The 13,904-nt window shown below is 40.9% G+C and overlaps 2 protein-coding genes across 2 annotated transcripts in view; one reads left to right on the top strand and one right to left on the bottom strand.

The window, feature by feature from the left end:
* itgb3a (integrin beta 3a) overlaps window positions 1–13,904 on the bottom strand; it is a 32,871-nt gene that overhangs the window by 15,037 nt on the left and 3,930 nt on the right. The window lies entirely within an intron of this gene.
* On the top strand, window positions 1,729–5,281 carry rprml (reprimo-like). Its single transcript, XM_079366934.1, has one exon. The coding sequence runs from the start codon at window positions 2,222–2,224 to the stop codon at window positions 2,549–2,551; it is 330 nt and encodes a 109-aa protein (XP_079223060.1). The 5' UTR covers window positions 1,729–2,221; the 3' UTR covers window positions 2,552–5,281.

Genomic DNA, 13,904 nt, shown 5'->3' on the forward strand with positions numbered 1-13,904 from the left:
TGACATTATTTGGGGAATTTTGAGGACAAACATATCAAATTGGTCCCAGGTTAGCCAAGTCTGTTGAATAGTTTCATTATGCGTTTTAGTTTTGATGAGCGTTAGAGAGCTCGTTTTAGTCATCAACAAGAAGGAAGTCTTCTGACACAATGATCTAATACTTTAGAACGAGGTGCATATAAGGATCGAAATTAGCGTCAATGACTTTCCTACTTATGATTGAGTATTTAACTTAGATAATAAGATGGCTGGAGGATGAGGGTGGAGACAATAAATTAAAATCCAGGGAAAAGAAGAAGGAACTACATATAAGTACATATTTAAATGGATTGATTTACAAACTCGTGAAAATATGCAACACAAAACAACCTTCCTGTAAAAACCCAAAACAAAAGAGAAGCCAATCTATCTTTAAGTCACAAGCAAATTGTAACAATGACGCCTCAATCGAAATCACCATCCTTCCACAGAAGGGTCACACAGAAGTTTCTCGCCGTCAAAAATACATGCAGCTGAATGACCCACTGGCTAGCAAAAGCCTCCTCTCCTGCTCTTTATAGTTCGGCTCCTGTTAAGTTGCCACAGGTGTGGTTGGGCACACTCAGGCTGAGGAGTACACGGGAAAGAGAGAGAGAGAGAGAGAGAGAGAGAGAGAGAGAGAGAGAGAGAGAGAGAGAGAGAGAGAGAGAGAGAGAGAGGGCGGGAGAAGAGAAAACACAAAACCACACACACAAACAACACTACGGCACGTAACCACATGTATAATAGTATTATCACTCTTTGGAAACTGATGAGAAGCAAGATTAAGTATTTTCAGAGGAATCTTTCTCAACTCATTGCCTAATCTGGACAAGAATTGTGTAGTTGTTGGAGATTAGAAACAGGCAAATGTTGGGTTATGTAGCCTCTGTAACCAATAACAGAAGTTAAGGTTATCAAAAAAATCACATTCCAGCATTCTACCGATTGAACTTTTCTTCTACAGATGCAGCCTGTCAATAGTGCTGCCCCCAAACAAGAAAAAGTCACATTATGAGTGCAGAATAAAGGGAGTGCTGTGATAGAATAGCATTAGCTCCATACAGATAAAGGAAAAGTCAATTACTGAAATAAGAATCAATACTGATCTGAAACTTCAATCTTCACAGACTTCATCAAATGCTGCATTTGCACACAAACATACTTTCCCAAGGCTCCTACTTCGGTAGACCCATCGGTCATCCAGGTTTCATTTCAAGCCACTGCAGAAGAAAATGCCAACACGGAGAGAGCCAATATTGCTGAAAAATATTTGCAGTGGCTCAGTTTATTAATTCATGTCTTCACTTCTTAGTTATAACTTGCTGTGCCTATATTGGTCTCATTCCTGTGGCCCCTTAGTTACAGTGACAGCTCCCCCAGCAACTGGCATAAAACTCTATAAATAATTCTCAAAGAGGCTAATACCCATTTTCCATTCATTTCCATTACTGATTGCTTCAGGTTTGAAAGTTTCTTTTGAGGATTTCATGACAGGCTATACAGAGTCAATGTTTGTTTTAGTCCAATGCAAGACTCACTTTGGATGGGAAAAATAAATTGTGTGAATTTTGCATGGTCACTCATTTGTCATAATTCATATTTTGTAAGAGGATTGACAATAGTCTGTCTTTTTTGGACTTGCTGAGATTCCATGTATTCATTTATTCCTCTATTTTGTACATCAGAAGAGCAACAGCTTACTGAAGCCATCTGACTTGCTCCCCCGGTAAGGAGTGGTGGTGTGGTCCACAGGGAACTCATCATCACTTTAAAACGCACCAGAGACTTGGCACAAAAGGACCACTCGCAGGTGAGCTAAGGCGCAAAGGGCTGTCTCTTATTTCACCGCAGGGAAACCCGTTTTGCACATTGAGCCGAGTGGAAGAAGACTCCCTTACAGTCAGGAAAACGTGGACTTTGAGTTGAAGAAACTTTCTTTTGGCTGCAACTGTTGCGACGCTGTTTGAGTGCAGCATCAGTCCGGTGATGTTGTTAGGGTTAATACGCACTGATGCTGTTTGATTCTTCAATGTTTGCCTGTAGAATCTGACTGCAAAAGCGCTTCTTTTTCTTTTTTTCTCTTACATCTTTTTGAACAGTCACATGCCGCAAACTGTTGCTTGGAGTCTAGATTTTGTGGTGAGCCTGGGTGCCTGCCAAGTGGAATTCGTCTCTGTTAACTCATAACCAGCAAGGAGACATGAACCTCTCTTTTTTCGACGTGACCCAGGGCGCGCTGTTTAACGGGAGTCAGACCCTGGCTGGGACACTGGCAACATACAACGGCTCCGACAACGTGGTGACCGGCGACGGCGGAGGTTCCCTTTTGCTGGCACAAGATGAGCGCAAACTCTTCGTCATGCGCGTGGTGCAAATCGCAGTGTTGTGCGTGCTATCGCTCACAGTAGTGTTCGGGATATTTTTCCTCGGGTGCAACTTGATGATCAAATCGGAGAGCATGATAAACTTCTTGGTGAAGGAGCGGAGACCTTCCAAAGACGTGGAGACGGTCATGATCGGGCTCAGCTAGAGCATGAAGCGCATATACTGTGTGGATCTGGTGCACGTTTCCATATGGCAGATCAAAATCTACATCTGCATGTACTTTTAAAGAATGCTGTCTCTGGGTCCTCGTGAGGAGAGATATGCAGAAACTTCACAGCTGCTTCCGAATAAACGATTAAAATAAGGTAGTCCAGTGACACCTGTGTGTGCGTAAAGTGTGTGCGTAAAACACGGGCAATGTTTACACGTGGAACGATCTGTTGAATCTATTCAGTGAATTCAATGTTGCCAACTTGAACAAAGTGACACAATGTTTACAAGCCGTTACCTCATTTTGTTTCTTTCTTTTTCTACGTTTGAAATGACTATCGGTGAATGTTTTTAGACCTGTGAAAAGCATGCTGTTGAATCCTTATAGATCCAAGACTGCGAGTGTAATGTGTTGATATGTAGCCGTATCCCTAAACAAAGTATTTTCTTGATCTACTTGAAAAAAAAAACAACAAAAAAAAACAGCCTGAGAGGTGAGATCTTCGTTTTTTTCAACAAACACTGTCAAAGCTGTATGGAGTGATTCTGGTTCTGTTTGGCATGCTCGCTAAAAAGCGTTATTTTTGGACCCGTCTTTGCACTTTCTAAATTACTGATGCTGCATGAGATATTATGTACAGACTATTTTGAAAATTGCAGCATGCAATTAAAACACTGAATAGCCACATTTAGCTCTGTCAACGATTATTTAAATGATGCTTGTAATTTTAAATGGACGTTTCCTTGACACAAAGTCTCAGAATGATGTTTGTATGGATATTTTTACTTATTGAGTTTCATTGTACCAATCCATATTGAAACATAAACTGAAAATTATTGTTGAATTAAGTATGTTTTTTAAATATAAATGTTTTAGAAATCACAGGAAATGATGTAATGTAAAAGTGACAGAAATGTAAACTGTTTACTATAATAGCACAACCACACTTAACATTTCTGTACAGAGCTGTGTGTATCCTGTTGACAACAGCTGTTGACAACAGGGTGATATCATTTTTGCTTCAGAGCATTTCATCTGATCTCTTGGAAGAGTGACCTGATGTAACTTCAAAACATTCATGCTCACCTGAACTATACTTCCCAGCAGCCCCTAGTGCACCTTAAAAGTTTGACATCCAGCTATGGGTTTTTCTTTGTGACATGAGGAAGTGTTTCATGAATATCTCAATGCAGCATTGCGATTTCACACCAAGAGGACATATAGGGACACCCATGACTCTCCCTGTCCATTAGTGTCACACTGCACACATCTTTCTCCTTTCTAAAGAAAAGGAAAAACACTCCAGACTATTTTTTTTATTTCAGACGGACATAAAACCCCCCACAAAGTTTCACGCTTCATGTCTGGTACTGCTCAGACTTTAAGCAGTAGAAAATGGACACTCAGACTTTTGGTCCAATTTCAACGTAATCTTCTCTATTTCTATCTGCACCCTCTTCACCGTCTCTCTCCCGTGTCCCCACTCAGAAGCAACCACTGTTCTCATTATTATTTCAGTACTTGTTAGGAGAGCTGGGTTGGATGAATCCTTACAAACACAACCATGCATCCAGACGTACACCATGCACACTGCTATGCCAAAAAAAACCCTAAGATTCTGCGCTCAACCAACGTTACCTCACAAAATTAAGATGAATACATAAAACTTGTTCGACAATTAATCTTTAAAATCTTCTTTTGTCAAAACAAATACAAACCATTGTAGAATGGTGTTGGAACTTGGGAGGATATACTGGCTGCTGCGTGGTTGACAGAGAAGCCAGCACTTCAACATACAGTAGCATGTTCCTTAAATGTCTGATGTTATATGTATTTAATGTTACAATTTGTTCAGTAGCTTTCTTACATATTGCTCCTTTGTTGTTTGTTGCACAAATAACATTCAGGACATTGCAGGACATAATTAAACTAAAACATTATGACTTGCTGCTAATAAGGCCTGACTTTTTCATGAAATGATTCAAGGAGAATGCATTGAGCTTTTAAAGATGCCTTTTTTTTAATCTGGTTATTTAGTTCATAATTAATCATTTTTAAATACATAATTCTTCTTAAATTACTCACCAGCTGGCATAAGTTCCTATTTTCTCACTTTTAGTGGCACAGCAAGTCGCCCACTGAGCATATGTTAAAGAGTTAGCATGGAGCACCACCGTTTCTTTGATCTGCATTCATCATTGAGAGGAAATGTTCTCTGATGTCCGTACAAGTTGGATTGCTTTACATGGAGCCATTGTTAAGAGGAAAGACTGAGCTGCAGTTCTTTCTAATAAGTGCACGTCACAAAGAGGATATTAATGAGCTAATGTTGCAGTAGGAGTGCTAGAACAACACGTTAGCATGTTAACCCTTAACCCCAATCAGCACATGTGCAGTTGTGCAGATTTGGTGTGTTTCTCCAGCTCTCTCTCCTCAGAGCTACTATACATTTGTTTTTCAGGGAGCGTCATGACTGACCTTTTACAACAGAGACCTCATAGAAAATAATGAACAGCACACTGACCATAAAATCATGACAGAAATAATGGTGATTAAACCAGCACAGCATACAGCACTTACGTAAAGACAGCTCTGCCTGGAAGTCTCAGCTCTCACCTAATATATCACAGTGACGGCATCTTGTAATCTTTCCCTTTTCACCTGAAAATATTTGACTCAATCCAGATGTTTTTTATTGTATGCAACACTATTAAAAGTAATAAAGATAAATCAATACAAATATTTGTAATTCCCTCCATGTTTTTGATTAGAGGGCAAGGTACATAAAAGATTGGTTTTGTATGCTGACGCGGGTCCCACAAGGATGAAGTGGCCTTTCTCTGTCCTATTCAATCTGTGTCTAATGGGATGTGTCGTATTCAAAGGTGGAGGCAATAATGCAGTGAAGTAGAGGAACGGGAACACAATCTAATATCTCCCACAGGTAAGTGGATGTAAACACTCTTTTCTTTCTATGCCCTTTGTCATCAAACACACATATGGACAAAAAAAGGGATATCTATATCGTTTGTTGTTTAAAGTTAGGGCGCAACCCAAGCCTAAAGGAGGGAGGAGTCTAGAAATCCAAGGTATGATAGCATGTATTTCTTTCTGAACGATGGAGCGGGTGAAGGGAAACGTAAAGCTATATATATATGGTGTTAAAAACCTTTGAAATGTCTCTTCAAACCAACATGTTCATGTTTTTCACATGGTTTGTGAGAACCCTAACTTCCTCAAGCCAATTCGAACTGCTGTCAAATTCTGTAAACATACCGGCCTCTTTGTACACATGCAGACACAGAACAGTCAAAAACACCACACACATCTCCTCTAAATCATTTCAAGAAATTCGTGCCATCTCCAGTTCAAGCGGGACTGATTGTCCTTGCATTCAAACTCATGAAATTTTAAATTCCATTATGTGCTGGCAAACAAACAACGAAAGTGCCTCAATCTTTCCGTTACCCACAACACAATTAACTGAAAAGTTGGCAATTATGCATTCAAACACACACATTAACGCTTAACATGTAAAAATGATACACCCACATCATTTCACACTCACAATGTGTTTCTATGCTGCACATATTCTCATCATCAATGCAAGAATCATTTGCCAATGAGACTTGGTTTTACAACAACATTGTGCTGTCAGCTACCCCGAGGCATTCTCTAGTTTTTGGGTGGTTTGATGATTTTCTGATTTTTTTTCCTGCTCCTTTCTGATCTTTGCCTGAGAGAGTCAGTGTGTTGTCACTCCAGCAGCTCTGCCCCTTATTCTCCCGAGGCTTACTATCCCTCTAAAATTCTCTTTCTTAGACACTATGAGCTGGCAATGCCGCTGATTTCTTAAAAAACGAACGCTTTGGTGTAACGATTGATACAATGATCAAGATTACCCATAAAAACGAGACATTTTTGAAGCAAAAATGTGGGTGTTTCTTCACTACAGAAAAAAGGAAAACAAATTAGGTGCTCCTGCAGGACAAAGCTTTGTAGTCAAAAGAATCAATTATCATACTTCTTTGCACTTTGTAAAGTATTTCTGAGGATGCTTTTTTCGTGCTTTTAAAAGAACAAAGTATTTACAAGGACAAGCTTAAAGAGTTATTTTTACATTTTTAAAAGGAAGTCCTCTTCAATCCATTTTGTGCGAATCATTACAGATAACATAGAAACTGTTTTGTATTCACAGGTTTAGTTCTGTGCGAAGAGCTTAATCACATTCAGAAGGAACAGATGTCTACAAAACCAGACCAGTGTCGTGTCATCTTTAGCAGCACAGGTGGCTAAACAATCCGATTCAGCACTGCATATTTTACGCACTGAAAGAAAAGTCAGAACAGGTACATCAGTGTGTGCCTCAGTGCTATGGAGGGTGACACGCTCTTTTCCCTGTGCCTACACTATCATTGAGGAAATCCTAAACTGCTGTAAATGAAATTACCTAATGAGCCTCGAGCCCACGGGGAAAGTTTCAGATGCAGCATGATATGACAAAGGCTCATCGTCAGTGAAGGCCTTCAGCAGTGAGGGGAAATCTAATTTTCATGAGGGATGGCAAGTCATACAGTATGTCGCACTGAACCATCTTTTATCTTGGTTTTGCATTTAACCAAGGATCATATCCAGGTCAATTCTGCTTCTGGATACAAACACTCACGGATGAAGTCGGAGCACGAGGACGGGTCGGCACTATGGTTGTCGCATCCAAACTGGGGAGGGGAGCTTGGCACAGGTTTTCTGATTGGGTCCGAATTCAGAGAGGAGGATTGGTCAGAAGGAGGTGAGACACAATGACTCGAGATGGAGACGACCATCATGGGACTAATCAGCCCCACAATAAACAAAAAGCACACATCCTACACAATGGAGGCTTTTTCTGTCCAATGCAAATTGCATTTATATGCTTTTCTCTAATGACCACGTCTTCTCAAGGGGACGGTGTGCGTCTGTGCCCACTGATTTTCACTGAAAATCACTTGTATTGACCATAAGATGGTGCACAGTTCTGAAGCATCATTATAAACTCTTTCCATCAACTACCACACACCTCCTTTTGCCACTTAAATGTAAATGGATGAATGCCAGATAATTGGTGTCCGTGGCTTACAGTACTAGTTTATATTAATAAACTCTGAGTGTGCATGGAGATGTGTTAATTGGCCTGAGTTGGTGGTAGGCACAATACAAAGCGTGCCCACAGCCGGGGGAGGGAGTAGTGTCGGCGGGGAGCATCTGTCAGTCAGCCCGCCTCCTTGGGGAGAAGAGAAAAAGAAGTAAGCGAGAGGAGATATTTTCAAAGCCATATCTCACATTGCGTTTCTGGCTCTCTTTCTCATCCCCACATGCCAGACAGTTGCTAACAGAAGAGAGAATGACATCCCCTCTCTCCGCCCTGTCCTTCACTCTACTTTGGCTGTGTCATGCCGATCTTGCGCTCTCCTTGTCTTTAGATATCAACTCTGTCATCTTGCCTCTTTTCTCATTGAGCATTACTGAAGTTTGCAACGGCAAAGAGGGCACACTTTTCCTAAAGGGGTCGAGGTGACATTAAATGGCCCATGATGAGAAAACACGAAGCCTCTCTTGCCGTGTAGCTGCTCATAATAGAGATTGACTCAACACCTGCGCTGCATAGATCCATCAAAGAATTACAACGCAAACTAAAACTAACAAACCCCCAACATATCTTGGACTGCAACAGGGAGCCCCCAAAACTTTGTCAGTTCTTTAGTTGAGGCTGTGCATGTATTAGTGACAGACAGCGTAAGGAAGACGACAACATTAAAGCCTGAAGAAACGGAGCACTGTCATCAATGACATTATCTAAACAAACCTTAGCACATCATGCACATACACACACATACACACACTGCAATCTCCACATAAGGGCTGCAGGGTGGTGTTGCCATAGGAACGTGGAAGGGTAATGGCCATGTTCTTGAGCTTATGCTGCAAAGGGTGAGGGGCAAAAGAGGGGTGTGTGTTTGAAGAGGTTGGGGTGGCATGAAATTGAGTCACCCTCATGAACGAATGATAAATGCCTTAATTTTCTAATCTGCCATATTACCGACTCACCCAACAAACAGTGGTGCAAACTTCAAAGATGCACAAGTTCCAGACCACAGTAAGGCTATTTGCGTCCAGCTACACACCAGCTAATGTGGCTAATGCCGTTAGCTGTGACGCAGTGAGAACTGCTGGGCATCTCGATGCATGGCCTTCTCTCTCTCTAGCCTAGAGGTATGAATAAATGATCCCTAATGCAATGGGCTATCCCCTTAACCATCACTGATGACCACCGAGTGTGTGTGTGTGTGTGTGTGTGTGCGTGCGTCTATGATTAAATATTACTGAGCACTGCAAATAATTTAATCATCCCTTAACAGCAGAGTTCCTTTAGAGAGCTGTTTAAAAATCAGAAAGCTCCATGGTCTTATTCATATTTGACATAAATCATAAATGCATAGTATGTGGTTCCTGAAAATGTTCTAATAAAAACCTGTATGGTTGTGATCACTGACGTAAGTCGTAAGGTACTTTGCAAATGACTTGAGTATTTTAATTTGAGTGATACTTTACGCTCCTAATTCATTGCATTTCAGAGCTAAAGGTTGGGCATTATATTTATTTGGTAGCTTGTCAGTAAATTACCATTCAGATTAGTATTTGATAAACCAAACAGAAGACTAACTGCATAAATACAACAAACGACGAACGATTTTAAAGGTCACATATTATGCTAAATGAACTCTACCATGTCTTTCTCGACACTCTCTGTCTTCCTATCCCCCAATGTTGAGAAAAGTCCATCCTCTCCATATTTTGCTTGCTTCACCTTCCAGAAAATGTGTGCTCAAACAGGATGTTTGGAGATTTACCTTCATGATATCACAAAGGGCAGTAACCCCTCCCCCAGGTGGGTGACACTCCCACAGCTAGGTGTTTGTTCTGTAAAAAAAAAAAAAAAAATGCTGTAAACCTTTTTGACTGCTTCTTTTAGACAAGAAATAGATGTGAACTATTCTTCCATTACTCTAACATGGCAGCAACATTTTAAAAAATAAATTACATTTATGATAAATGCATAAAACTCACTTTAACATTGTGGTCTTTTATACATTTTATGAGAAAAAGTATTGCACTTCAAGTCTTTACCTGCAGTTTTATAAAATCTGCAAACTGATGCGCGTTAAGATTCTAGTGAAGGATGATAAAAGAATTGCCCACCCTCACTTTCTTTTGTCGAAGTTGTCCAGCAATAATTCTTAGACATATGCATGAGATCTGGACCACAAGTCCGATGATTTATCTTAACAGTTCTTTTCTTTTTCTTGTTTGTACAAAGAACAATCTGTTCTTTGGAGTGGACATCAAGTGCGTGGGCTGCACTGGAAAACAGGATGAGAATAAGCTTTCGGCCTCTCCGCCAATTAAACTTGGTTTGTTAGTTTCTTCATCTCTCACTAAGTTAATCATCACCTGATGCTGTGGTTCTTCCTACCTCCTGTCTTCTTCTCCTCCTCCTCTTTCACCGCTTGAAGCAGTCCTTTGTGTCACATTAAAAACACGGTGACGGGGGAGGGAGGGGGGGGGGGTTAAAAATAGAGACGAGATTACAGCATTTTAATTACAGAGCTGAGGTGGAATGGGGGAGTAGAGGCCCCTCCACTGACAGGGAGAGAGCAGGGTCGGAGAAGGAGGGAGAGTTGGAAGGCAGCATGGTTAGTACAGTGAATGTAAACTGTGGGCTAATTAGTGTGGTCTGCAATAGCACTGTTCAAGCTGTAGCCATCTATTATACATGCATTGTTGGCGGTGTCGCATACTGAGCACTCAATAAACGCACACCTGTGGCCACATCACAGTTATTTTAAATATTAATACAAGAGGGGGGGTTGACGGGGGGCACTTCGAAACTGAGTCACAGTCAGTTCCTTCAACCAGGAAATCACAAGAATGAAAACTACAATCCAGCGTTTGTCATCTAAATAATTCCTTTGTACACATGAGAAGTTGTTTGTAACACTACTGTGGCTGCTAAAAGTAACAAGTCTTGAAATAAGTATTCCTCAAAGAGTATATACAACAGTGAATCATCAACGTTGCGCTCTCTTTTGCATCACATCTAGTGTGATACAAACACACAAACACTGATGGTCTAAAAAGTATAAATCTCTTTTCAACATCTCCAGGAAAAATAAAGTCTTCTGCGTTTACACGCTCGTTCTCCTCCCAGTAACCCCTCGTGTCCTTTTAATAGTACGTCCATCAATGCTGAGCACGCTGACTAAAATGATCCATCCCCATAACAGGATTCATTTACCTTCATGGACATTCCTCACGACATGTGTCGAAAGTCTTCCAAAGGACGAACAGGGATGTTCAAACATGAGTAAAAAGACGCGTTTGTTAGAGAGAAGAACACATTTCTCAAAGATGTGGTTAGTGAAGGAGCACAGCAGAGGTCGACGTGGACCATACTGTCAATCACTTTTCATTGCTTCGACGTGATTTCATATCAAAGCAATGAAGGCTGATTGACAGTATGGACGTACTTGACTTCTCTCCTGTGGGAAGAGCTTTGAAAAAGAGAATTCAGTTTTGAGAAATGACCAACAAAGAAGCAATAGCAAGAATGCCTACCTGGGATTTAAATGGATAAAACTTTGAGGAAATTTTAACTTTGACATCCAGCAGCTATTGTCGTTTCATTTGATCGGTGTCATGAAAAACTAATTACATCAACTGTGACTCACAGTTGTAAGAGGGGGAGAAAAAAAGTACAGAGGGGGTGGATCCTTTTATAAGCAATAGTTGTAGGGCTTTGAGTTACCAGCTGCTCTGCTTTCGGCTTCAGGGGAATATGTTTGTGTGTATTTTCTTTGTTGTGTGGGTATGTGTGTGTGTAACTCAGCATACATAAACTGTTGCTTGTATTTTGGCTCCTTGGCAATCTGCTACTGTGTGCCCCTGCAATTGCACAGATACATATTTAGTTTCTTGTAAATAACATCACTTGTATCTTTCACATATGGCATGAGTGGAAGATATTTATCCACATAGAGCCATATGATCGACGCGCCTTTCACATATTTTTATCCTCTTGATCGCTTCATCGCAGCAACAACTAGCCTATGCTTTCTGTGTAGCTCAAACGCACTGATCCTGAGTTTAGGTCGTGATGTGATCATTTCTTGTATTACAAGGATTGATGTTTTTAATATTATGTGCATAAAGGGGGGGGGGGAAAAAGTGTCATTCTTTTTGTGTCTTTCTTCTGTGCAGAAAACCACTCACTTCCTATGAATGTACTGCACTTTTTTTTTTAAGCCGCTGCGCCTCCAGGCAGAGAGCCTCATTATCGTCCCATCTCTCCTCCCCGGGTTCCTCAGCAGCCCACCACTGTGCCTCAGCGGCTCCCAGGGACCATCATGTCTCCTGGCTCCGCTCCTTCCATTAGGCCTGGTGGTCACGTCAAGGAGGGTATGGCAGGCTGTCACCAAACACAAACTAAATCTCAGGATCCCACTCGCACAGTCTGTCACATAACCAGCCTTCTTGCAAGCACTCAGATATATTATTTATGGTCTACTCTTCAGCTTGGACAATGCATAAAATAAGACGGCATGAGTTTGTGTCTAAAAATTCATGTGCAAGTGCATGCTGCAGGTCTTAGTCAGCTCGTTTTACGACTTCTTATCAATCAATTATTAAAAATAAAGATGTGTCACCAAGTTTGAGCTGGAGATGATGAAACAGTCTTCCAGCAGCCTCTATGCGTGACCACCTACTGTGTTGAGATTCTTTCTTGTGCTGGTGGAGAGAGTTGTTATGACTAAACGAGCTGAGCGGGAGACGAGGAAATTAGCAGACAGTTTGCTCGCCCGCGTGCATCTCCTCGGGGACGCAAACAGTTGTTAACTGAAACGATCTGAGGAACTTGATACAAACGTTGGTCTGCATCACAACAGCCTGCTCTGCAGAGAAAAGGGAACCACAAATCTGACTCCAAGGACGCCACTGACATATGGACAAATGAAAATCACTTCACATGCTAAGAAGTCTACGGTGATTGCCGACTCGATTGCCAACAAAGAAAAGCTAAGATGTAAATAAATGACATTATTTCACTCCTTAAACAAGCTGGAGCAAAGACCGTTTACGGTCGAGTGTCGCCATGTAAAGTGTCCAAAAGGGAAGCAACAAAAAAATATGTCACATGGACTCTCTCACTTCCATAGCTGAACTGTTAAACCTTTGTAAGAAGGTTAAACTATCATGAAGTTTTTCAAGCATCTGAGCAAACAATCAGCGCTCCTCACGGGATCAGTGTTTAATATATAACACATCTGGTTGATAGATTACCTCGAAAACTGCGGCCGACCACGTCTGGAAACGTCAGACAGTTGAATCACAGCGGTCAGTCGGATGGATTGAGCCGCCATCAAACATGTTTATCTTTCAGAAAAAGAGGTAAATAATGAAGGCAGGTGAGTCACAGCTGAGGAAATGTTGAGTGAGAAAATGGAGTTTGGATCCAAACGTTTAGCGCCTCACTTTGATATGTGGGTTTAATCACCCAGGGGACACAATAGCAGGCCGAGAAGAAAATCAGAGTAGCCTCAGACAGAGCAGTGTGTGGACCTTTTTATTTTCTCACTATGCATACCTTGAAGAAGAACTTACGATGATCCAGATCCACCGGGTCACCATAACCAACATTACCACACCCGGCATAGAAAAGACAGGACTGTTCAGTTCAAAGATAATTCTCGATGGTTTTGTTTTAATGGTCCTGAATTATAGATTTAAACACTTTGACAGAAGTTGAAGAAAACAAGAAGAAGTGTGTTGTTGTGCCACACGTATCTTAAAATCAATCAAATATACAAAAATCTCTGTTTTTAAAAAAGCTTCCCAAATTCCAAAGTTTCCTTTTGAAGCTGTAAAATCGGTTGCAGGGAATGTGGGTGGTTAGGAACATTGGGGTAAATGTATTGAGATGAAAAAACAGATTGATCTTTGTTTTTTAGTTGACATATAAAATAAAGACTCAACCTTTTTGTCAATCAAACAAAATAAATCAAAACTTTAAAATAAGTTACCAAGCATTTTTTTTTTGTCTTCTCTACATGTTGACAGAGGACACAGCACAGTGTTAGTGAGCAGAAACTTCGACAGTAAAAACTTTATAATGATGTTGCCCTAAGAGGAAAAAAGGGTTGGTCTGTTATTCTCCTTCACTTTGTCGTGCTTCAGGATGTCTGGTAATAATTCAGGAAGAAGAGATGGACACTGAGATACACCTGTAACCAACAGCTTTCCTCGATGCTGTCCT

This window comes from Symphodus melops, assembly GCF_947650265.1.
Source record: "Symphodus melops genome assembly, chromosome: 17".
NCBI lineage: Eukaryota > Metazoa > Chordata > Actinopteri > Labriformes > Labridae > Symphodus > Symphodus melops.